Source organism: Acanthaster planci, linkage group LG10, assembly GCF_054643075.1.
Source record: "Acanthaster planci isolate LZ-2023a linkage group LG10, COTS_SCS, whole genome shotgun sequence".
NCBI lineage: Eukaryota > Metazoa > Echinodermata > Asteroidea > Valvatida > Acanthasteridae > Acanthaster > Acanthaster planci.
In genome coordinates, this window is record NC_141786.1 from 7,574,054 (window position 1) to 7,599,525 (window position 25,472).

General features: G+C 43.4%; 2 protein-coding genes across 5 annotated transcripts in view; both read left to right on the plus strand.

The window, feature by feature from the left end:
• The window catches only part of LOC110976714 (sodium/potassium-transporting ATPase subunit alpha-like), a 53,013-nt gene extending 37,884 nt beyond the window's left edge, over nucleotides 1–15,129 (plus strand). For all 3 annotated transcript variants that reach the window (XM_087141895.1, XM_087141896.1, XM_087141897.1), the window contains 12 exons: nucleotides 147–279; nucleotides 748–934; nucleotides 1,634–1,809; nucleotides 2,288–2,424; nucleotides 3,304–3,521; nucleotides 4,910–5,011; nucleotides 5,677–5,831; nucleotides 6,500–6,594; nucleotides 7,322–7,496; nucleotides 8,115–8,245; nucleotides 9,117–9,218; nucleotides 10,250–15,129. In XM_087141895.1, coding sequence (XP_086998021.1) covers nucleotides 147–279; nucleotides 748–934; nucleotides 1,634–1,809; nucleotides 2,288–2,424; nucleotides 3,304–3,521; nucleotides 4,910–5,011; nucleotides 5,677–5,831; nucleotides 6,500–6,594; nucleotides 7,322–7,496; nucleotides 8,115–8,245; nucleotides 9,117–9,218; nucleotides 10,250–10,370 — 1,732 coding nt within the window. In that variant the 3' untranslated portion in view covers nucleotides 10,371–15,129. The remainder of the gene's footprint in view (nucleotides 1–146; nucleotides 280–747; nucleotides 935–1,633; nucleotides 1,810–2,287; nucleotides 2,425–3,303; nucleotides 3,522–4,909; nucleotides 5,012–5,676; nucleotides 5,832–6,499; nucleotides 6,595–7,321; nucleotides 7,497–8,114; nucleotides 8,246–9,116; nucleotides 9,219–10,249) is intronic.
• A 1,227-nt stretch (nucleotides 15,130–16,356) lies between these two features.
• LOC110976790 (tubulin-specific chaperone cofactor E-like protein) lies at nucleotides 16,357–24,937 on the plus strand. 2 transcript variants are annotated; one of them, XM_022230366.2, is made up of 6 exons: nucleotides 16,357–16,545; nucleotides 18,447–18,613; nucleotides 19,292–19,443; nucleotides 20,200–20,384; nucleotides 20,954–21,442; nucleotides 22,827–24,937. In XM_022230366.2, exons 2-6 carry the CDS (start codon nucleotides 18,451–18,453, stop codon nucleotides 23,143–23,145), a joined length of 1,308 nt encoding a protein of 435 aa, XP_022086058.1. In that variant the 5' UTR covers nucleotides 16,357–16,545; nucleotides 18,447–18,450; the 3' UTR covers nucleotides 23,146–24,937. The 2 variants fall into 2 exon arrangements, with proteins under 2 accessions (XP_022086058.1, XP_022086057.1); XM_022230365.2 differs by lacking the exon at nucleotides 16,357–16,545 and adding an exon at nucleotides 16,559–16,834.
• Nucleotides 24,938–25,472: the final 535 nt, after the last annotated feature.

Genomic DNA, 25,472 nt, shown 5'->3' on the forward strand with positions numbered 1-25,472 from the left:
CCAGATGTGTGCACTTGATGTTAGCGCACTGTCCAGTTATATCGGTGCATGATCAAACTTGTGCTGTGACCTGTGCACGAAGCCCCATCGGGGGATCTCTTAATGAGTGGTCAGTGGTGTAATTCTGACATCATTCGTCCCTCCAGGGAGACCACAGGTGATGCGTCCGAGTCGGCCTTGGTGAAGTGCGTAGAGTTGGCCATGGGCAGTGTGGCGGATTTCCGTAACCGCAACAAGAAGCTGGCCGAGATCCCTTTCAACTCCACCAACAAATACCAGGTAAAGTAGGAAAAAAAAAACCCGAGCTGTCATTGAACATGGTACGCAACGCATCCCATCCCAACCCGACCCGACCGAAGCAAACCATGGTACCGGTAGGATTCAGTGAATCACACTGAAGTGGCTGTGCAGTATTGGCTTGCTTTAATTTTTGGAGTAAATGAATGTTTTGGTACAGAACTGCCGCATTCGAAACAAAAAGGGGGGGCATGACTTACCGATCAAGTAAACTAAGAATCCATTTAGTTTATTGAAACTTGCCAGTCAAGCCTCACTTTGGATTACCCAAGCAGCAATGTCAGTATTGGGATTGTTGCTGGCGTCTGAGAAGCTGTGGCGAACTGTCTTCCTGAGGAACATGAATACCATAACCTGTAGCTCCTACATCAGTGTCTCATCGGAGCCTTGGGCCCCTAAACAGAGAGAGAGAAAGTGAAATCTAGGGTTGGTCATTCCCACTGATGTTAGGTTTCGGTGCACGAGTGCGAAGAGGACAGCCGCTATCTCTTGGTCATGAAGGGTGCCCCTGAACGCATCTTGGACCGTTGCACCACCATCATGATCAAAGGGGAGGAGCAGCCTTTGGGAGAGGACATGAAGGTGGCCTTCAACAATGCCTACCTGGAGCTGGGCGGTCTCGGCGAACGTGTGCTCGGTGAGATTGGAGTTATCAGTCAGATAGGATGGTCCTGGTTTGTAGCTGCAGTTCCAAATGAGTTCCACAGCAGCTGGGGAAAGCAGTGTTTGAAATTAGGCCCAAAAAGCAGTCAATGTTTGCCAGCACCATCAGTTTTGGTCTGCCATTATAAGTATTTCGGGAGAAATACTCCCACTCTCACAAATACCACACGCCCAGAAACCAGATTGACAAAGCACCAAGACTTGCATTTTATTGACCCTTACATTTCAGGCATTTTCTATGATAACGGTTTCTGTCCGTCATTGTCAGACAAATACCATGAACTGTCGGGAAATGGCCGACCGTAATTTTGCACCCGGGGAAGAACGTGGAAAAGTCAAGGAATTTTATTTCCAATTTCGACACTTTGAAACAAGTTGGGAAAATGCTTCAATATGACCAAAGCAATGACCACGTCATAGAAGTTTGTGAGGAAGTTCTGCTTCTTCAAGCATTCCTGAATTAAGCATGAAGATCCTTTTTTCATACCTGCCAAATGTGACACATTTTTATGAGGTTTTTTACTGGTCCGAGTTTTGGTAACTTAACTTTGGTAATTTGGTCGTAGGGAAAAAGTCACTTGGCATTCATCTATTCCAAAGGTGTCAGTATCCAAAGAAGGATTTCAAGAGCAGTAACAATCTGGATGACATTCTTCACCTCTTCCCTCCCCAGGATTCTGTCATTACTTCCTGCCAGAGAAGGAGTTCCCACGAGGCTTCCAGTTTGACGCCGACGATACCAACTTCCCCCTGGAGGGCCTGTGCTTCGTGGGGCTCATGTCCATGATTGACCCACCGCGAGCTGCTGTGCCGGACGCCGTGGGCAAGTGCCGCAGTGCTGGAATCAAGGTACAGACTTTCTGATGAGAAACCTGCCGATTGACGGCTTTGATTTTGACAGGTGATCCCGTTTGTTGATCCAAGAGTGCATGCCTAGAATGAAGTTCGTCTTGGGTCATCCGGGGTCAGTGATATGGGCGTGCGAGGCTGTCCCCCTATTAGCACAGCCGTACGCAGACTCGCACATGTGTTGTGATCTTGAACAACCTTGCCATTTTGAAATGCAAAACATTTTGAATGCATCCAGTCACCCTTTTCACCATTTATGGTGTATCTTTTCGATTGCTGATCTTTTCTTACCCCCCCCATAATTTTCCTCGCTGGGAAAAAGTTCTTTGACCCCTCCCTCTTAAAAAAAATCTCCTGAGGGTGTCAATGTGCTTGGTCATGTATGTCACATTTTAAATTGCTCCAAGCAAATGGCGCTGCAAGCAGTGACTCCAGCAGTACATGTGCCTCGGTTCGTTTTGTCTCCCTTTGACCCCAGGTCATCATGGTTACCGGTGACCATCCAATCACGGCCAAGGCCATTGCCAAGGGTGTGGGCATCATCTCCGAGGGCAACGAAACAGTGGAGGACATCGCTGAGCGCCTTGGGATCGACGTCTCCCAAGTCAACAAAGAGTATGTCCATATGTCAGTCCTTTCACAGCCAATGTCAGGGTTTTCACGTTCACAGGAAGTCCGTGGAAAAAGTAAGGTGTCCTGAAATAACTTGTCGGGGGGAAAAAAGTGATGGAAAAGTCTTGGTTTTTGATTGGCCGCTTTTGATTAATTATTCACGTAGCAAAGTGTGTGAAGTTGGACGGTTCACACACAAGGCAGGAAGAGCTTTAGCAGCGCCCTGCAAGGAAGTGTCACCATGCAACCATGCCATGTGTCCTGGGCAGCGAGCCCACCTGCAGTTCTGGTCACAGTGGTTTGGTGCCCCACAACACAGCACAGTCCTAGAAGAAACCGTTGGACTCTTTATTTTGTAACCACGTGGAATTCCCCTCTCTTGGCTTTGTCAAGGGGCCCTCAGAGCAGTTGTTAGCCCCGCTCTGTCCCATTGCATTGAGCGCTGTGTACTAACTGCTGCGCGATAGGTTGTGAGACAAAGAATTTACCTAGTGATTCAGTGAGTCATGTTTTGCCCAGCGATACACTGGGCAGGAGCAGCAATCTTGGAGGGGCAAGGCAATTTCTCCTTGGCAGAGGGCCCTCGTCTTGGACAATTAAGGTGTCTGTTGGAACATATCAGTGAACATCTGGGCAATGACCAAGGGCATACGATGACTGTTAAACAATGCTGTCTGCACATGTTTGTCGATATGGCAACAAGGCTTTACTGTCGATCGTGGTGTTTATTTCTAAGCTGATATAAGATGTAATAGTCCTAGAAATAAATGTATAACGATGTGTCCAGTGTTATATAATGTTGACGCAAACTATGACAGGTTGACTGGCTTGGTGGCCAGTGAAGTTGTCATTTCTGACCCAACCTTTATTTTGGGGTTGCAGCGATGCCAAGGCAATCGTGGTGCACGGCTCTGAGCTGCGTGACATTACGCCGGAGCAGCTGGACGACATCCTGAGCAACCACACGGAAATCGTCTTTGCTCGCACCTCCCCGCAGCAGAAGCTGATCATCGTTGAGGGCTGCCAGCGAGGCGGTGCCATCGTAGCCGTAACCGGAGACGGCGTGAACGACTCCCCGGCCCTCAAGAAGGCCGATATTGGTAAGGAACTGCTCTGGTAGTGTAACTGGGCTTGTAGAGTCTGCGGTAATTCCTTCTGGTACATACCAGGTAGGGAATCAGGCAGGGACTGTAAACCCCACGGAATCAGGTAGGGACTGTAAACCCCACGGAATCAGGTAGGGACTGTAAACCCCACGGAATCAGGTAGGGACTTTAAACCCCACGGAATCAGGTAGGGACTGTAAACCCCAAGGAATCAGGGAGGGACTGTAAACCCCACGGAATCAGGGAGGGACTGTAAACCCCACGGAATCAGGTAGGGACTGTAAACACCACGGAATCAGGTAGGGACTGTAAACCCCATGGAATCAGGTAGGGACTGTAAACACCACGGAATCAGGTAGGGACTGTAAACCCCACGGAATCAGGTAGGGACTGTAAACCCCACGGAATCAGGTAGGGACTGTAAACCCCACGGAATCAGGTAGGGACTGTAAACCCCACAGAATCAGGTAGGGACTGTAAACCCCATGGAATCAGGTAGGGACTGTAAACCCCACAGAATCAGGTAGGGACTGTAAACCCCATGGAATCAGGTAGGGACTGTAAACCCCATGGAATCAGGTAGGGACTGTAAACCCCACGGAATCAGGGAGGGACTGTAAACCCCACGGAATGTTTGCCACATCACAATTTTGACATGCCTATGTATTATGTAATCTTGTGCATGTATCGTAATACGACTTCACCTGACTTACCCTAACAGTCAGTGCAATGCATGTTGCATGAGCCACGTCCGTGGCAGCGCCTTCTTTTGATGCGTACCAGCCGTGAGGCGTTGTGCAACACCTGGTTTCGCTTGGAACCACAGCTAAGAACGTTTGGATCCAAGACTAAGCACTGCTGTGAAATCGACCACGATCATTTCAAGTGTGCGAGCACCGCGCGGTGAACGTTTCGCGGCATTTTCTGGTGAATCAACACATTCAGGAGATGAAAAATTAGTGCGGACCATTTCCGATGATGTAAACTCTCGGGGAAATCAAAATTTTATGGAATCGGTGAGTACGTGCAGTACTGTACATCATCAACTCTTGTACAATGCAGCACTGATTTTTTCTTGTTCATGCTAATACGGAGATTATTCCAATTTTTCATGAACAAATTCTGAATTTTGGGGAGAAGGAATCGGCATTCTTGATAGCCATTGTTGGGAGGTCTGTGCTTGACTTTGTCTTTTTGCCAGTGAGGGGTACTTCAGTGCTGGGCAGATGACAAGCAAACTTGAACAAGTTTCAGACCCTAACATATTTTCCCTGGAGTTCTGCCCGACATCAAACACCTGTTTGCACTTAGTTCAGTGGTAAGTCTGCAATGACCACACTCTGGGCTTTTCTTGATGCGATTGCTTGCGTGCCTTGTTGCAGGTGTTGCCATGGGTATTGCCGGATCCGATGTGAGCAAGCAAGCCGCTGACATGATCTTGCTGGATGATAACTTTGCCTCTATCGTGACTGGCGTGGAGGAAGGTATGGTTTTGCTTCTCGTGTGAAACCAGTGTACCGTGAAGAAAAAACCACATGCTGAAAGTGCACCGTCGTAATTTAGAACACCTGCAGAACTGGAAACTCACATTTTAAGCAACATTTCATTCACTCTGAGGGACTTCATGTGGTCCTTTTTCTGAACTTGTCCAAAACGTTACACTTTGTCTGCACAGCTTTGTACAGTCATTTGCAAAAGTTTAGGACCCCCCTTAGAAAATGCATAAACCTGAAGGAAACCCCAAACTTAAACCAATCGATCATGGCAACTTGTTTATTTTCAATGTGTAACCTTGGTACCTTGGTTGAACATTTTTGACTACATTTCCATGATTTGACAGTCTAATACAGTCTTTTCCTAAGCTGCCTTACAGACAAAATGTCATCCAAGACCTGCCTTTGCCAAAAATTTCATTCAAATGGGTATACGGCACTACACTGATGTTATGCACCACTGTAAAAACATGTTGAGTAATAATTCAATGAGACAATGTAATGCAGGCCCAGTGACAGAAATACCAATAAAATTCCAGTCGCTCTTTTGCAAATGACTGCAGAATGACCAATGTACAGTGTGAACTGCATGAAAATTCCAAAAGGGAAAGTGCCGTGACGTTTTTAAAAAATGATTTTTCTGTGTGTTTTCTCAGGCCGTCTGATCTTTGACAACCTGAAGAAGTCCATCGCTTACACCCTGACCAGCAACATCCCTGAAATCTCGCCCTTTCTAGTCTTCATCCTGGCCCAGATACCCCTCCCCCTGGGAACGGTCACCATTCTCTGCATCGATCTGGGCACTGACTTGGTACGTATGCTTGACACCTACCACGGACCCCTTAAGGGACAGTCCAAACACTGGTTCTTTTCGGAGGGAAAGTGATCACTAAAAAAGTGTTGCCACAGCAGAGCAAGTGGAGTTTAAGAATACGTATCCATTTCATGTATGTGTTTCGTGACTGCGTGACTCGAGGAATTCCATTAAAAGCTAGAAGTCTGGACACCCTGTTTTATTTATTCTCTGAGGTTCGAGTTATCAGATGTAAAATGACTACCCAGGAAAACACAACTGCAGCATGTGGTACGCGTGGCCCTGCCGCAGCTTTTGTGACTGATTGTGTCCTTTCAGTTTGCCTCATAAGCTGTGAAAAGCCGTAAAAGCCACAGAGACATTTTTCAGCATGAGAATGAGCGTGCAAGCCGTGGCTGTTTTAGAGTGCAAATGTATTTTTTGCTCCAAGTGCTCCGGAAGTTGATGACTTAGACGCAGGAACTCCTGTGTCTCAGTGCTGTTTAGTGATCAATTTTGCAGGAAAACTGACCCATCCAAGAAACTGTGTGTGGGGGGGGATTGGTTAAGGACTCTGCACAGCATTCAGTTTGTCGTTATGTAAACAGCCACCCATGCAGCCTCCTGTTGATGGATTGTGGTCTTTCTCCGGGTCACCTCTCACATGTTGACTTCTTGCCCCACAGATCCCTGCGATTTCCCTTGCCTACGAAGAGGCGGAAAGTGACATCATGAAGCGTCAGCCACGTGACCCTATTAATGACAAGCTGGTGAATGACAGGTAGGCCCTCTCAAGAGTTGAAGGGTCACTGCAGTGCAATTGTTTTTAATACATACTTTCAAAATCCATGTTTGTGTCTCGGTGAACTTCGTTTCCAGTTTTTACTTCTCCATTAGAAGGGTTACTTGTCTCCGTTCTCATGCTTATGGTAATGAGTATATTCATATTCATGAGCGCAGCTGTGATATCATCTTGGGAACAAAATCAAGCAACTGTTGTAGTTGGTAAAAAGATATTTTTACAGGCCATATTGTTTATGCATTAAAATCTGCAGTTTGTAACGATGCAGAACATCGGAAGAGTTAAACATCATATCGGGGACATCATTAGGAAAAAATGTATCAGGAAAGACATTATCGCAAGCACTACTCGGGGTCATCAGTTTCAAAACTTTTGAAGGAGAGGACCGACCGCTTGGAAACTTGGCTGGGAAGGGGCGGGCAGATAATTCCATTCCGCATGAAAGCCTAAAATGGGACAGTATCGGTGTAACCAATTTCAGCCGTCCCATCCCCATTTGCTACGGTTGCGATACATGTGCAGGAAGGTATGAGATGGAGAGAACCCCCCCTGCTTTGTGTTGGTCATTGTTTCACTGGAATCTGAGGATATCTTTTGAGATATCTGGGAGGTGTGTTAGGTAACGATAGTGGAGAGTGTGTAGTGCTTGGACATGTTGGGAGGGGTTACTTCTCGGTCTCATTTCTTGCTGGATATATTGCGACAGGTTGATCAGCATGTCCTACGGCCAGATCGGCATGATGCAGGCCTCGGGCGGGTTCTTCACCTACTTTGTCATCATGGCTGAGAACGGCTTCCTGCCCTACACGCTGTTTGACCTACGGCGTAACTGGGACAACAAAGGCATGAACAATGTGGTGGACTCCTACGGGCAAGAGTGGGTGGGTAGAGGTCCCAGATTGTCTTTTTGTGATTGCTATTTGTGTGCTTGTGTCTTTGTCAAAAATGGCTAGACAACACATTTGACTAATTATGACTTTAAAATGGAGGTTGATATTCATTTCAAAGCAAAAGTCACTGGTGTGAATCCAATACAGCGTCCACACTGATGTGCGCGAAGAACAGGTTGTGGAGCGCTCTCGTGATGGCAACAGTGCCAAACCATTAGGGTATTAAAACGCTGCTGATGTGACCGTAACTTTCCTGTCCCCTTTACTTTGGTGTTGTGCCTCCTCCCAAAGACTTTCCCTCAGGAGAAAAGGAGCTGGACTGTTCTTCGCACAGTGACAATGATGTTAAAGTTTTACAGCACAGAGTTGAACACAGGAGGGAGTCGGTTTTTCAGTTCTTTGTCCTTTGCCTCCCTCAAACGATAATCTGCTCTTCGAGCATGCTTTGTGATACACCCCTTTCACGCAACTGCAGCAGGTGTTTTCAGTGTTTGGGACTAATGCCAAATGCCACTGGGAAAACTGTTTTTTTTATGTTTCAATGGAAAGTGCTTCCGGTAGTCCTTTGGAGTGTAATGTTGCAGTGGACTGTCTCTTTGGCCCATGCAGACTTACAATCAGCGCAAGGTGCTGGAATACACCTGCCACACCGCCTTCTTTGTCAGCATCGTGGTGGTGCAGTGGGCTGATCTGATTATCTGCAAGACCAGACGGAACTCCCTTATCCACCAGGGAATGAGGTAAGTCGTCATCTGTTGCTGTGGAAGATTTGTGTATTGTGGAGTGCCATTTCTTGCCGAGTTTCATCTCGTTTTGCCCCGTTTCTTTGGTTTTCCATCCTGTTGTCAAGCTTGACATTGATACATCATTTGAATCAACCGCTGTGCCAAATTTACCTGTCCGTGAGAACCATTGCACATGTATTCGAATATCATTTTCCGAATTTGATTATTTGAATGCAGAATTCATGAAAGGGAATAGAGGGTTTAAATTTGTTTTAAACGAGAAAAAATGCTCCAAGGAGACTTGTTTCAAGCAGATTAAAATGAAAAGCCGCAGAAATCTTAGAACCACTCATAAAGTAAATTATTCATTCAAAAAATTCAAAAGGAATAGAGATTTTCAACAGGGCAAAAGCTATTGTTCGACTCTTAAATCTTGCTAAATTGTGGCTGGAGATATACCTAGACGTGAGAAGCTATTATAGTGATCATCATGTACAGTTATGTGTGTTACTACAACTGATTTTGTATATGGTTTCATCAACAATCTGCCGGTCAGTAAGATTGGATATTCGATCACATTGAAAGTGGCATATTCCAATAGTGAATTATGCGAAGTGACTCGACCCTTATTCTGGAACATGCAAGCTTAAGGAAACTGCATTATCTAAGCTGCTTTTGATTTGACCAGGGACGAAATGAAGAATTCAACAAGGCAAAACTCTTTATATCATTCACAGTTTTAGATGTTTCCAAATATTTTCACCTCTGACTCCCGCCGAGTTTCGTAGGAATTTTTTTGCTTTGGGGAAAAGGATTTCCACAGCCATGTGTGCCACACATCCCTGTACCTCACCCCCCATAACTCTTGTTACCCATTTGTCCACAGCAACTGGGTGCTGAATTTTGGTCTGGTGTTTGAGACGGCTCTGGCTGCATTCCTATCCTACACACCAGGTCTGGAGAACGGACTCCGCATGTATCCACTCAGGTGAAAGGGCATTTTTTTTTTTATTGGTTGTGGCTGAAACTTGGCCACGGGCATTTCTCAATCCTCACCAGCATTCGTGGCGCTGGCTCCCAGCCCCATCTTTGCTGGTTCAATTTGCCCATTTGCCATTTCTCAAAACTGGGTGGCACCTGGGGTTCAGGCTCCACTTTTCCCAATTCGAGGCCCTGCTCTCTGCTTCGTGTTCAAGAATGTCAGAGTCAGTGTTTCTGTTTGTCCTGTTTGGAGCATTTGGCATGTGACATCGGGCGTGCTTTCTCGTGGTGAAACCAAAAAGTTGATATCAAATTGATGTTTCAGAAACAGCTGAGAACCTTGTGTACTTTCATTGTAGTATCTTACCAACGTTGTCACCCTTTTCTGAAAGAGATACTTTGGCCCCAAATCATGTTTTCTTTCAAATTCCTGTGTTTAGGCAAAATGAAATGGGCATTGTGATGCCTACAACAAGACGTTATCATTTTTACCATAGATAGAGCGTTAGCATGGGCAAACTGTTTTTGCTTTTTTACTGAAGAGGCGAATTTGATGCTGGAAATGTATACGAAATGTAATAATTTTGCATCTGGCACGTGCAAACGCAAAAGAGTTCGCATTTTCACAGTAGACAAAAGTTGCATGGATTTGAGCATTTTCACAAAATGGCAAATTTGTTTCCAACCAAATCATTTTTATTGATTTCTGTACATGTTATTTGGCAGTTTTTTGTCATTTAAGGTCCTTCTTTCATGCAGTATTATTGATTAAGTCAAAGGCATGCTAAGTCTTTTGGAAATAAGTGTTTGAAAAAGAGAATAACTTCTCATGGGATTTTCGTCTCTTTGTGAAAACGGTGACGATGTATCCCCTTGCTGTGCTGAATAATAATGCTCTCAGCTGCTGATTGGTTGGCACAATTTATTCCATCGTGAAACATCCACTGTTTGGATGCTTTACAGAGACCATGTTATTGTCGGTGTTGTTTCTCAGACACTGATGTGGTTTCTTCCAATTCTCGTGTCACGTTTTGCCAGGATTGGATGGTGGTTTTCAGCCTTGCCCTTCAGTATTCTCATCTTCGTCTACGATGAGTGCCGCCGGTTCCTCTTGCGTCGCAACCCGGGCGGATGGATCGAGAAGGAGACCTACTATTAACGCCCCTCGCCCTGCACGGCCCTCTGGCCGCCTGTTGACACCTGTGTGCGCTCGGAGTCGGCCGGTGCGTCCGGTGTTTATTTTAATTAGCAAGATGGGGACGTGTACCACTTATGACAGAATTGCGGCAATGCAGGAGTACCAGGGACGTTGCCGTGCGTACTTAAAAAGAAAAAAGGATCCATTGGAATAACAACGGGAAATATTGCACCACAAGGTAGATCCTACCGCAGTAGCGATTGACCACGTAAGAGTTTCTTAGAAGTAAGGACACATATTGGGCACTGTTGCTGCCTGGTTTTTATTTCAACCATAAATTGAACAGTGTGTATAAATTAATGGTGAATATTTGGCAATACAAGTTAGTCACCACGTTTAGCGTAGCTCAAGGACCAAGGACTTAGGCGGCGTTATTGGCGCAGTAGTTCGGGAAACGCGTTGTCTGTGATCAGCAACATGTTCAGTCAAGGAAGGGACATCTGATTTTTTTTTTGTACAGAAAAATAGTTTCTTTTATCCTGACGTTTATCTTTCTTAAGTCGTAATTACAGTTGGGTTCTTTGGAGTATTCTTAAACCTTTCCTTCAAATTGTCACTGCTCGTACCCCTAGGCTTTGATTCACATGAATGTAAACATTCGGACAGCAAAAGCATCACTGAAGAATTGGGCCGGATGTAACACAGTGCCAGATATTTTGAGGAGGAACTGTAAACATCTCGTTACATTGTCTTAAATGTCGCAAGTGGAATATTCGCCGTCTAAGCCTTGGGCATTTTACTCCGAGGGAGGCTCACTTACCTGCCCCTTTTAACTTGTAAAGCAACATTTTTTACCCAGAAGAATTCTTAATCATCTCGCATTTTGTGGCAGTTCTCGGAACTCACTGCCAAGTAACATTCCTAAAACGTTTCAACCACTCCTCCCCTACTACAGACTTGCTTAGATTTCCAGGAAACTGGCAGTGAAAATTCACACATGTGCGCTTTTGATGGCTCCCTTCAAGTTTTTTCTGAGGAGTTAAACTTTTCTGAGATGCAAAAGACTACAGAAACTTGGATTTTAAAACTTTCGTAAGCGGCAAAATGAATAACCTGTGAAATCCACTGTGCCCCTGTAAGACAGTACACCTCTTCATCGTGAGAGTATCCACATCATCCTGCCCACACCTCACTAGTTGGAAGCATTCAAGCTAGCTCGCGAGTGCACCAGTTCACTGTGGCCGGTTCATTGTACAAAGGTGTTGATATGATATATAAAAAAAACCAGATGTATAGCACACAAGTAACCAAAGTAACGAGTGTAATTTCTTGGCTACTGGTAGTATTTTTAAGTGATAATGCGCACACTTGTATGCAAGATTTTTCTTGTTTTGGCTTTCAAAAGTTTGTCATTTACCTTTTTCCTCGTCAGAGAGACTTTCCGTTAGGTCACGGGTTTGACCTTCCGGACATGTTAGGACTTACTATTTTTAGCCACTGCACTGTAATGAATAAAAGTCCAAACCCAACCGCACGGGTTGTGGCTGTTGATGACGGCATTTGAGTCAACGTGAGCGTAGACTTTCACCTCGCTCCAACCTCAGATGAGTTTCACAGCACCTGAAAGAAAGGGTAATAGTCTCAAGATCAATGACCTCCTTGACTGGTACCCCAACACCGACTGCCGGTGTCCCTATTCAGCAGCCCCTTATCCACATACAAGTAACCGGTTCGCTGTAGTGTTTCTTTGTGTGCATATCCCCAGTTTAAGTAATCTTCTTGAGTCTACAATTTTTTAACGGCCGTTTCCAACTTGAAAACTTCTTGTTCTCGTCCTTATTTTTATCCACTTTTGCAACCTGGTGTTAAATGAGTATTGATGTTGTATTGCAATATGCTTGTTCGTATATACAATTTGATATGAAACCACTGAAGATGAACAGATGTTATATATTCATAGACAATAAATTAATGTACAAATACAAATGTTCTCTAGAAAACAGAAAAAAAATTGTTGAGCATTTACAACTGTCGGTTAATTTGTACATGGAATTGTAAAAGTGATTAGCTAGCATGTTAAAATTATGAAAAGCGTAAAATAGGATCTAAGTTTTTCTAAGTGTTACTAAAAAATGTTGATCCTCACCCCGAAAAAAAATATTAATTGTTGAATTTAGAAGGTAGCATCCTCAAAGTTTTTGACAATTGTGAATTCCTTGCTTAGCTTTCAGGTTTGGAAGTATGGATTTAATTAGTAAAAGAAACTTCATTTCTTTTAGCATTGTATGTTTCTTCTGTTAAAAGTGTTCACATTTACTTTTTTAAGTTGAAGAATGTTCGAAACGGCCAGAACTCCACGGTTTGAAACAGTTATTAGGCAGGACTTTACAGATGCCAGAAAATATGAAACACCTATTTGAAATTATGTACAATATCATCTCCGTCTTCGAGTTAAAACGTATCAATCATGTAGCCTGCTTAGTGTTTTACTTGTGTACATTTATCACTAAAACTTTTTTTTTCTTCTGCTTATATATCCTCATACTTTTACTGTAGGTTGTTCACAACATGCCCTCCGATTATCCTGAATGTTATCTTCTCACTGGGTCCCATGCGTGGCACTGTTTGATTTAAATTAAGAGGGTTTTTTGTGAGTAACACAAAATGAAATAATGACTTAAATCACAGGTTCATTGCGCCAAGTTGGTATTTATCTTTTGTTCTGGGTTGTTCACCTCTTTCCCAGTGGTCTCCGTCTTGGCTAGTGTTCTCAAAAATACGGTACCTGGACTTGAGGTTGCTGGTTTTCAGCTAGTATTGAAATGAGTTATATACATTCATTTAATTCTAATCTACTCGACGAGCCATCGCACTGCATAGAATTCACGTAGCGTCTCACTTCAGTTTTCCAGTTTTCGTAGAAGTGGAACAAAAGAAAACAAAAAAAGACCCCAATACTTGTAAATTGATTGGTCAAAGAAATTGCCACGTTGAAATGAGAGTTTGTACTTTTTTTATAACCAATTGTAGGCCAGTTCCCACTGTTACAACATTGTTTCACTTTACTGGGTTTTGTGCTGGCCAGTAAAAGTTTTTCCGTATTGAGTTGAGTCAGAAAGACGCCTCTTCAGTACGGTTTCTCATTGTAATCGTAGCTAGTACATATGTCACCGTCCACATTACAGTAGCAAGTGTTGCATGAGTTAAGTATGCAAATATTATGCAAATTAGTGTTCTCACAGAACGGCACATTTGGGATGGTAAGTGGACCTGGAATGCACCCAACGTAAATGCTTGTCTCCTGCATGTTCAACATCGCTGCAAGTCTTTGATATTTGTGTTTTTAGTAGTTACTTTCTTCGCATGTAAGGAACCCGTTCTTAAGACTTAAATAACACTTTGTGGATGTGCTGTGAATCCAAGTTACGGTAACCAGTGCGTGGTCAGCTTTCATTTTCTTACATTCTCGGTGATTGCTTGGTCATCATTGCTTGTGTCAGGATCTGGGCAGACGCATTCAAGCTTACACAACGCGGTAGTGGTCCATTCGCACGCAGTATAGTACAGCCCTTCGTGTTCTTATAAGGCAAACAATATTAGCTATTCATCGTTAAATTTGTCAGAACAGGTAAAGTGCCGTCATTCATTAATTAAAAGTTGCACGTGTACGCCTCTTTTAGTGATTATCTATGCAGTTGAATTTAATATGAGGATTGGCCGTAGCAACAGGGTGCTGTTGTTAGCAATTCTTTTATTGAATACCACGCCCCCTGGAATTCAGTGACTGTTTTATGTATGTAATGCCAAGTCGGAGACGGTTCTTTAAAAAAAATGAAATTATACATGTATCTAGATGATTGAATACTAATAACATAATGCTTGATTAAATTTCAGGTTTTCCTTTTTAAATATTCAGTTTAAATTCACAACCGGTTCCAATTCCGTGTCACTGCTGATCCAAGATTCTGCTCAGCCGTGGTCTGCAGGTTACTTGCCAGATGCGGTTTGTTTTGACGGACAACCGGTCTGATTATGCCGTGTCTTTGCTTAGCAGTGCATGAAAAATTGGACCAAACAAGTTGTAATTATCGGTATTTTGTTCATTCCAGTGGCAAGAGTTTACTCGTTTTTCTGTTGAGATTCAACTTTCTGTTTAATGATGAGTAGCAAGTAGTTTATTTTTATCTCGTAGTTTACCTGCACCATTGGACCTAACTAGGCAGAGCGGGTCGTTTTCCTTGTATTCGATGTGACTTGGAACTGTCAACCAACCCGGTTAATGTGAATCAAAGGGCCGGCTCTTTCCGAAACGGTTGTTTTGTGTCAACGGCTCCAAGTTTTTACCCATCGAAACACCACGGTAAAATGCACAGCCGTAGAGGAAAACGACCTAATTTGAAAAAAAAACTGGCCCATATCAAAATTTGTTAAAGCTGTTTGGGACATTGTTGCATCTTCTTGTAGTTCTCGTGTTGAACATTGATTTGCAAGTTTCAGGATTTCCCCCATTGCTGTGGTCAAGTCCATTTGACCTGATCTCATTTTAACTCAGAGTCCCACCCCACATACAAGTTTGGATCACATTGTGCAGTCAGTTCAATGGTTCTTTTTTGTCGTAGAACTTGTGTTTTCGAAAGGAAAATCCCCTCTGAGGCAGTGCACTCTCCTTTTGTGTGAATAGAAATTTAGGAGGTTCCATTTGCTCTGTGCAGGGATGTAAGGATGAAGGCAGCAGCCTTGTTAAGACAATAAATCGTCCTTGTGAGTTTAACAATAGAAACCTGGTTCCTTTTTGTTCTTTCAGAATAATATTCATTATCGATTGTCTAACGCAGCATCGAGAGAGCGCGGTGTCAGCTTTCATCTTTTCCAAGGTTCTTACTTCATAAGATTGTGGACATCATGCCTCAAACGTGTATTACACTGAAATATTAGACCAGCTGCACAGATGACACCACACTTTACATGTGTTCCATGGGTGCTCAGTGGACCCGAACTGACTCCCTTCATTCGAAAGTGTGCATGTAAATTAAGTGTGACATAGGCCTGTTAGCCTGTGGTCCTCCATTGCACAAGAAACTTGTATGCGATTCAGTCAAAATCTGGCATGTACTTGCTGTCTCCCGTCAGACTCCTTACCAAGTAATTGCCGTCTCAATCTAAATGTCCACAGATAACGATTTTAGGCAGAATGAGGAAAAGGTTTAGCGTCCCCGCCCGCTTGGATTTTTATCTTTTTTTACCTTTGCGCGGAAAGTAAAGTGTAAAACTTCCATTATTAACTGATCCACTAGAAGACAAACAACTACGGATCGGAACTTGCCAACTTTAAAACTCTGCCGATATCTGTTACTCTCCGGGTCATGCGGTTGACTTGTATTATCCCCAAACATGGCCACCGCCGAATTTCTTGGGAAACCGTAGCAAACTCTATAAACCTCTTCAGACAATGTTCGGTCCTCTTGTCCGTCGTGTTTCTTTAATTATGTCTTTTGATTTGGGAGAATATATGGTGGTCATCTTGAAAAAAATGAAATACACATAGGCCCTACATGTATTAAGCTCCCGCCATTCTCCGAATCCCCCACCCCAAAAGAAAACATGTTTGTTTACCAGTGACCTTAAATGAGTAGTACTAGTAGTATTTTGGAGGAACTTTTCTTCGTTACTGTCTTCAACTTCGATATTGAATCCTTAGTAATTTCGATGCTTTACGATATTCATTAACATTTTGTATGTGCTCAAAGTTTCGTCCTTTTCGGGAGTGGTAAAACCGTCATGTGTATTTTTAGACTGTAAGTCAGTCTTCGAGTAAATCGGTGGCTATTGTCATCAAAGTTCACTGAAAGTCCAGGTACTGTTTAGACAAAAGCTAAACGAAACGCCTCCACGTGGCATTCTAAATAAAGAAAATTATGTCATTGTAAATACTTGACGTCACGGAGATGCTGCGGCTGTGTATTAAATATTCATATCAATGACCTTTGTACACTGTTGTTTTGACACACAGTGCATTCAGTAACGTAACGGTACCAGCTGAAATACACAAGGACATCCGAATACAATGCATTGACCGAATGAGCTCCGTAAAATTGTTTTCGTCCGGTCAAATTTCTGGCTGAAAAGCTGCCAACAGGAAGGAAGGTATCTGGATTTCTCTATGGTCTGGGCTACTGGCTGTTTTGCATAGACTGAGGTAGGTGGTGTATTTAATCGGGCGGATGTGTTGAGTGTGAAAATTCTGCTTGCAAAACAATGCCACAATGCCATTGACAAATAGTGCAGTCCATTTCATCTGTTTCTACCTCCGTGGCTTCACCGTGTTCACGGATGGAGTTAGCTAGGGAACCGTCATAACGCTGTAGTTCAGGCGATTATGGGAATGCAGTTGGAGGTTGAATCAGAAGAAATTTGCCACCAGAAGAGCAGACTTTGAACAAGGAAACGGAGGTTAAGCATTGGAAAGCTACGTCCAAAATGCCGATGTAAATAAACGCCCTTCGCCAAAATTCTTTAACATTTTGTTTTAAATTTACTTGATCAATGTGTGTAGGCCTAAGTTATGTACCTGGCAAGTGACATGTAAACTCAAGTAACCATTAACAGTGACTAATGCTGTAAATAGATCTGCTTTGCCTAAAGGCAAGTGGTACTTGTGAATTTCCTTTGCAATTACAACACTATTTGCAAATGGAATGGGAATTGCCCTCTACCTGCTCCATGCAAGAGATGGCTTGTGGAGCAAAGCCGCTGATCTCTCTATAGAGGCTTTACAAGGCAGCCATCATGTAGGGCAGGTCTTTTGTTCCACAGGGAAACCTCCTTTAAATTTGTGCATACCCAGTGGAACCGAAGCACTGGCCTGCAAGATGGCAGCCATACAAACCCTCTAAAATACAGGATACTTTGAAACATGGGAATGGAAGCCAATTTAGGTGCCACCTTCGGAATCCCAGCTTTGCTTTTAATAGTAATGGGTGTCTTACAATTTCACGTAACTTGAAAACTCAAAATCGTAGTCAAAACGGATTATTCAGACAGGACTGTAATTTGGGCACGACTGGCCACTTCCAGTAGACTCACATTGTTTTCATTTACATAATTTTTTTGAAATAAATTTCCTTCATCTTTAACCCATGAATTATTTCACTCTCGCACAGGGCAAGTGTTCCATACACTTATGCCAGTAATTTCTCCCTACAGTGACCTATTAGCCATCAGAAAGCATAAACATCCCCAGAAAAGTTCAATTTAGGAGGGAAAATACCAAGTCGTTTTCTGAGAAAACATTTTTCAGACCAGTCTCATAGGGTTTGTGTGCAGGGTGTCAAGTGGCATCTGTATATGGAACTCTTTCCCTGCACAGAATAATGTAGTGGCCAATTTTGGAGACGCCAAAATTGAGCCACACTAGAGGCCTCATTTGTGCACAGTGATGGAAGTATAGAAATGAGTGAGTAGTGTCCCTTTGGTGGGAAAGTCCTGTTTGAACACACAGCTTTGTGAGCAGTTAGTGCAAGACATACTCATCAGGTGTGACCAGTGTCTCTCAGAATGTACATGGTCTTTAAGGTGGACAGCTTGCGGTAGCACCATGCGAGGATACAATTTTTTTTGTGAGTCTGTATCGTATCCTTGCACGGTGCTACTGCAAGCTTTCCACCTTAGTTGTCTGTCACCATGAATAGCTTGAAATCCTACATGGTCTTTGTTTGTGCACCTTGCGCCAAGTTGAAATTGTTTTTCAACCAGGCTGTCATGTCTCCACCTGTGCTTCAAGTCAGAGAAAGTAGACCTAGTGAGAATCCCATGTATGGACATCACTAATTTTTCCTTTAAGTGTATATCAGTCATCAGAAAGTAATGACATGTCCTAAAATTTCAAATTTAGCAGGGAAAGTACAGAATGCCTATTGAAGTGTTTACTTAAAAAACTTCTTCTGACTGTGATAATGGGGTTTGTGAACAGGGTATCAAGTGATGTCTGTGTATGGAACTTTTTCCACAGAATGTCGCAGCATTTACTCGTTTATTCTCAAATGTTTAGAATTTTGAAAAACCAAGTGAGACTTTCAGTTGTTTCCACATTACATTTAGCTCTATGGCCGAGATTGAGATGTTGAATGAAGAGCTCCCTCTAGGGGCAGCGGGTGGCAAGTCCTTGCCTGAGGCCATCAAGGAGAAGTACCTGACTGAGGACGAACCACTCTCTGGCATGATCCTGGGCCAGGTCAACATTATTTCCAATTTGCCCGCTATCAAAGGTATATGTTGAGCTCTTTCCATAGGAAGAGTCTACCCTTTCAACACTACAAGTCATTTTTTTTGGGGGGGGGAAGGGATGCGATGCCTCGGGGAACCTAACTGAAACATTTTGAATGGCTGAATTTTTCAGTTTAATAACCACACCCATCCCATCTGCATGTTTACACTGTTGGCAACATGGAAGAAGGAAGAAGTATTTATGACGAGGATTGCATGCGCTTCATACCCGTGTGCAGTCAAAGTACATGTTTTGCAGTGCGCGTGGGTCATTCTGTAGTGTAATATAGCGGTCCAAAATTTTTTCGCATTCCAGTAAAATCTGGTATTTTTGGGACGTTTTTATTTCCCAAGAGTGATTCATTGATGCAAATTACCAGCCAAATAATTACCATTGAAAGCTAATTTCAGGGATATTTCCATGTAAGGTGGAACAGGGACAGCGAGAAATGTCACACTTTTGGACTTGGTTCCTGTGTTTATGGAATGATCCAAATGTACTACAAAGTGAAATGTACTGTTTATTATGCTACAAATCTATTCGTTATTATCAGATCACGTGAAGGTTATACCATTCAACTCAAGGGGTGTCCGAAGTTCATGTAATCACTGGAACAATGTTGGCTTGGAATCCTCCTCACAAGGTTCCTCACATGAGAAGTTCTTGTTTTGACCTCTAGATTCCAACTCTGGGGCCATCAATCTCCCACCGTGCCTTGCGCTGAACTACTGTTGCATTGTGGGAGCTGGGGACGAAGGTGAGGTAGAAAGGCTTTGCAAGAATGTGGTGGAGTTAGACCTCTCGGAGAATAGCCTGAGCGAATGGAAGGAGGTACAGACCATAAGTCAGTTATTTCCTGATAAGTAGGATTATACAAGTAGGTCCTTGATACTGAGCCCCTAGATTAGGCAAAAAACGTTCTGCATCCTCTAGTACATGGCATCTGGAAACAGGGTACAGGAGGTACAGTGTAGGTAGGTAGGAATTTTGTTTTCAACTTTTTCTTATAAAACTGATTCAGTGTGCAACAAAGTGCTCACTGGGTTAAAGTGCTAACTGGGTTAGGGTGCTAACTGGGTTAAAGTGCTAACTGGGTTAGAGTGCTAACTGGGTAAAAGCGCTAACTTGGTTAGAGTGCTAACTGGGTTAGAGTGCTCACTGGGTTAAAGTGCTAGAGAAGTCAGGTGAAATCTTTTTGTTCAAACAAAATGAACAACACTTTCAAGTTGACTAGTTGCTTGTGTTAGTCCGAGGAAGCACGTTGCTAGGTTGCACCATATTTAAAAGTATAAACTAGACAGGGTTTTCTTGCTGCATTTTGAATTTCAAATTTTCCAAAACTCATCCCCACAGAACTTGCTGAGGTTCTTCTAGCAAAATAGGGTAGGTAGGGAAACAGTGAGTGGAACTAATTTTTTTATCTTAGTAGTACTGTGGCAAGTATTGTTGGCTCAGTAGCCACAACGCTTGTTACAGTTGGCTTTGTTTTGGAAAGCCAAAACCAATTGAACCCATCCATTCTTTCATGAGCTTGTTCACCAATGATTCACTGCTTTTCTTTTTCTGTTTCTGTCCATCATTGGCCAGGTTCTGTCCATCACTGGCCAGATACCAAAGCTACGCTTCCTCAACCTCAGTAGTAACCCACTCAGCACCGACATACCGGTCCAGCTGGCTCCTGTCCCTCCCATGGCTGGCATAACAAACCTGGTCCTCAACAACACCCAGGTGCCCTGGAGCACGGTGCATGTGTTGCTGGACGGCACACCACGGTAAAGTTAGCTACAATGAACACTGTAGACTTGAGCTTTGTCCAAATTGACTGGATGTGGCTGGGGTTAACGCGCATGTCCAGCTATTTTAATTCAGCCAAGAGCTTTGTATAGAGACAGCAGCACCATCTTCAGGCTTTTGAACCAATATGGCCGTTCGTTATGTGTGCAGTACAGCATGCCGCCATTATGTGTATAGTGCACTGATGCAAAATCCACCATTTTGGTTCCAACAATTGAGACACTCATGTCGCAACTTCTTTCATGTACAGCTCTGATCCAGCCACTACTGTAGCAAAGTGATGCAGCCTAACACTTGCAGAAAGAACAGAGAATTAGTTGAGACACGAGTTGTTTTTTAACACCACTTTAAATTTCAGAACCTTTAAAACTAGACCTGCATATGCAAATAACACTGGGAAGCAAAATGGTATGCTGCTTTGAATCCTTTAGTTTTCAGATTTGTGTTTTCTTGTCACTGCTTTTATTGTTTAAAGGCTTGTTCTTGAAGAGAGTTAGATTGGTTTCAATGAAGTGTTTGAAAGTAAGATGTTCTTCGTTATACCCAGGCTAGAACAACTCCATTTAAGCTTGAATAAATATGGAATGGTCGACTCAGCTAGCAAAGCCTACCATTCAGTCAAACTGTTACAGTTCAACCGCAATGACATCACCGACTGGACGGACGTAACCAAGCTGGGGCAGATGTTCCCCTGCCTGGAGTCCTTCTACTTGTCGGAGAACGACGTCCGGGGGTTGACGAATGCGGTGGGGCCCCACTTCCCCAGCCTGCGGAGCGTGTGCCTGAGCGAGACGGGCTTGGCCAGTTGGGAGGAGATCGATGCCTTGGCCGCCTTCCCAGTCCTGGCCGAGGTCCGCCTCAAAAGGGTCCCGCTGGCTGAGGCCTATGACGAGAAGGAGCGCCACCAGCTGATGATTGCCCGGCTGACGCGGCGTGTGACACGGCTCAACGGGAGCCGGATCGGGGAGACCGAACGGGAGCAAGCCGAGCGAGCCTTTATCAGATACTACATGAACCAAGAGGATAAACCGGCCAGGTGAGAACAATAGGTCTCCTGCACTCTTGTAGAAAAGGACTATAAAGCATGGAGAAATTCAAGGAAAGGGAATGACAGATCAGGACGAATTCAGAAGTGGCTGTCTCTCTTGCCACACCCGAAATGTTGGCTGCAACTTGTAGTTACACACAACTCTATGAGAAGTGGCTACTGACATAACCAGAGACTCGTCTAGTTCAAGACGAAGCCAAGTCATTCGGACACGACCACTGTCATGGAAAAAGAAATCATAGCTTTAATAGAATTAAAGCCATTTTTGGGGGGAGGGGGGGCTGGAAGCATTAGTTTAGATTGTATTCTGGTGTCAGCCGCCTTGAATTGAAACTGTGGATAACTTCATTTTGGGAACTTGAGAGGAAAAAGGACAGCAACGAAATAAAAATTCATCACAAATTAGTGCCAGTTTACATTTAGAATGATCAGTTGTGTCTAATGTAACAAGGACACCGTCACAAATTGTGCCCTAACCTTATGGAATGACCCCAAAGCGAGTTAATGACCTCATGATCAGGAGAAATCTGCCCCAATCGGAGGACTCAATATCCCTCCAGTTTACATGTAGAATAATGTCAAATTTGTGATCGGTTATGTCTAACGTTTTAAGCCACATTTAAAAAAAATGAAATTGAGGCTTGGAACCCCAAATATTCTGGTACCATCCCATTTAAAGACGACATTGAATATGATAGATTCAGAGAACAAGATTGAAGATGGTTTTCCAGAAAATAAGGTCTTTGTGCCAGAAACTGTAAACACGGACGGGCTATGCACAGGCTTACCTGCACCTGTAGCTGACATCTAGAATGCCTGCCTCACCTTTGGCCGACATCTAAACCTGCTAATACTCCATTCATTTTGTACTCAGTGCACAAGGTCTGACAAGTGTTCGAGCAAATATTGCCCCTTGGGCACGCATGGAAGCGTTGAGAAATACGACATTGCAGTGAGAAATATACCAATGCTCTTCAGATAACTCTTATGAATCAGCATTTGTGGCTTTTAGCTGTATTTTAAGTTGGTTGTTCTGTCTTGCCTGTTCCCAAAGTCAGAATTTTTCTCCAAAACTAGTACCACTAGCAAGTGGTAAACAGAAGTGTTTTAATATTTGTAACCTGTCACCAGGAAACGAGCAGAGAGTTGGGATTTTGGGATTGAGACATTGATATTTTTTAATTGGGCAAAAAGAGAGCTTTCCAAAGGTATGGTTACTCAAATATTACAAATCCCCAAGAATGACCTCCACTTCAGTAGTTGACTTTTAACCTTCACAAGAGGAAAGAGCGGGATGTGACTTTACTCTTGCTTAGTTGTGACGGGTCACATTTGAGGGGAAGCAAATGCCAGATTTTGTTTGTTCTTGCAGGTACCACGAGCTGGTGGCAACTTATGGAAACCTTAACCCCTTGGCAGATGTGGACCTCCGGCCTAAGACGCACGTCCACTGCCTGGTGCGCTTCGAGGACAAGTGCCAGGAGTGGGACATCCCAGTCAAGCAGACCTGTGGCCAGCTCAAGCAGTCCCTGCAGGAGTTCGCCGGACTGCCCACGTCCAAATTCCGAGTCTGGTACCTCAACCGCGCCTATACTGAAGGCTGCGGTCCCACTCTTCTGCAGTATCCTGGAAGACTGCTGTACGCCCTTAGAATTCAGGATGGTGACGAGTTTATCATCGACAGAAAGTAACGAGGAGTAAACAGTCGTGACCTGATCTCACAAAATGAGTCTTAAGGCCATTTCTAAAAAACTTTTCAGTTTTGTTTCAGTTGGCATTAAGAAGAGTAAATTAGGCTCTTTGTTTTGTTGTATCACTCAATTTGGCATCTTAATTCATGAAAATATTCATTCCATGTATGTTGGTGAGAATAGTGGAAGGTTCCTGTCGGTTTCCACTGCAGAAAGGCCTTTAGTTTAAAAGTTGGTCTGGTGGGGTAGGCTTCATTTTGTTAGGTTGGGTTACAATTGTGTTTTTCTACTTATTTGCTGTTCATGTGCTAATAGAAGGATACAATGTATTTATATAATGATTGTGAAAATTTTTAGCATTTATAATTAGCATATTGTTAAGTTATATTGACCCTTTGCACGCTGTGTCAATTTGCGTGTGCAGTGTGCGGCCATATTGGTAGTCAGATCTTAGTTGCTACTGTTAATGGTGGTTTATGTGCAGCACAACTGTGTATTTTGGATGTTTCTTCATGCACGATCGGCCTGCCATTGCGTTGAGTGTGAATCGGTCTGTGTGCAGAATTGCAGAGCTTATCAACTGGACTTCTGCCTGTGTTTGTATCTACATTTGCCCTGGACTTGCTGGCTAAACGCACGGACTTGAACAAGATTATAGACAGGTTCGTGTTTCGCCGGTAACACTGCAGTGTGCTATAGTGGAATCCGTTAAGTCTCTCCCAAGTCCATCACAACTTAACCAGGTGCAACAATAGACTGTCCTATTAAGCCCCACCCCTTGTATTCTGACCAATCACAGCCTTGCCTTACGTCCAACATGCACGCATGCTTGCATGTATGTTGGGCGCGGCTGGAACGTGCAGTGTGCCATTGGAGAAGAGCACGTGCGAAGCGCCTACATGTTCATATACATGTACTTGCACCGTACTGGGCGGGGCTTGTTAGATCCGTCTATGGGTCTCGAGCTGGACCGAGAGAGGGTGCTATTTTCACAGCAACAGAGGTTCCTTTGGTTGGACAAGGAAATGCGTTGCTACCAACAAAGTGAACATTCCGGACCAATGCGGTTCTTTTCAACCGATGAGGGAGCTAGTGCTTCTGCTCGAGGCGGATTTAAGCTACGAGCTATTCAGATGACCCTCTTTTGTCCCTGTGCACCCTTTCTTTTGTGGCCGGTCTTCTCATAGAAATGAAACTGAGGGATGCATATTAGAGCTGGTATCTATTCATTGGTATGTTAGTTTACAAATCGGTTCAAACCAAAGAGATTCGTGAACAAAGACTTAAAGGCATCCCTTTCTAACAGTTGAAAAAGGATTGAACAAACACAAAGACGAGAGTTCAAGAACTTTGGAACTTCTAAATTTGCTCACTATGACCAAAAGAGCGAGGCCTCGTGTCACAACTGTACTTTGTCTCTGGATATATGTATATTGCAGTTTATATCAGAAAGTCTGCATATACATGCATTCTGAAAATCAGAGAGTTCTAAAAGACCATTCTTTTTTAATCGATCGATCAAGACTCTTATTTAAATGAACCTTGAAGGTTTCATTTTGAATGAACTGTTTTCCTATAGCCAGACTTGATGTCTCTACCGATTTAATTTTGTCGATGAGATTAAAACAGTAGGTGGAAGTGAGAATTTGAAACTGTGCAAAATGGAGGTGAAGTAGAAAGCTGCTTACTTTGCCGCTGTTTCCTATTTTTATCATGACGTATGTAATTTTACACATGCAGGGACTTTGTGTAGGAGGTTTTAATAAAGAAGTTTTAATAAATTACTCTTGTATAGTGTAGTCAAAAGCTTCAGTTTGTTTTCGAAAGTTTACTGAGAACGCTATCAAGCAGGTTTGAAGCCTTTTGCTCTTAAATACGGCACGACGTTTATAACGAGTCCATTCTGAGCAGGTCTTAAACGGACATTTAATTAAGACCGACCGGGCACATATTTATTCATAATTCGTGCCGTTGTAGTAGACATTAAAAAAAGTGAAATGTACAATAAATTTCTTAGGATTTTACTATCATTTTCCCAAACACCCCCGTCGTTTATGGTATATATTCCAGTGGCGAAAATGTGTTGTAAATTTGGTTGGGAATGGGGAAAGGTGTGGGGGGGGGGTGATTTTTTTGGAAGATTTGAAAATAACAAAAGTGGCCCATGATAAAGATGTACATCTCAAATGTTATCGGATTTATGCAGAACCGTTGGGAAACCAGTAGATTTTAACAATCCACTGTAATTTTTTTTGGCGAAAACAAAAACGTGGAGACGTGGATGATTCAATAGCCCATCCCCCACCTCTGAAAGTGTGTGTGGGTAG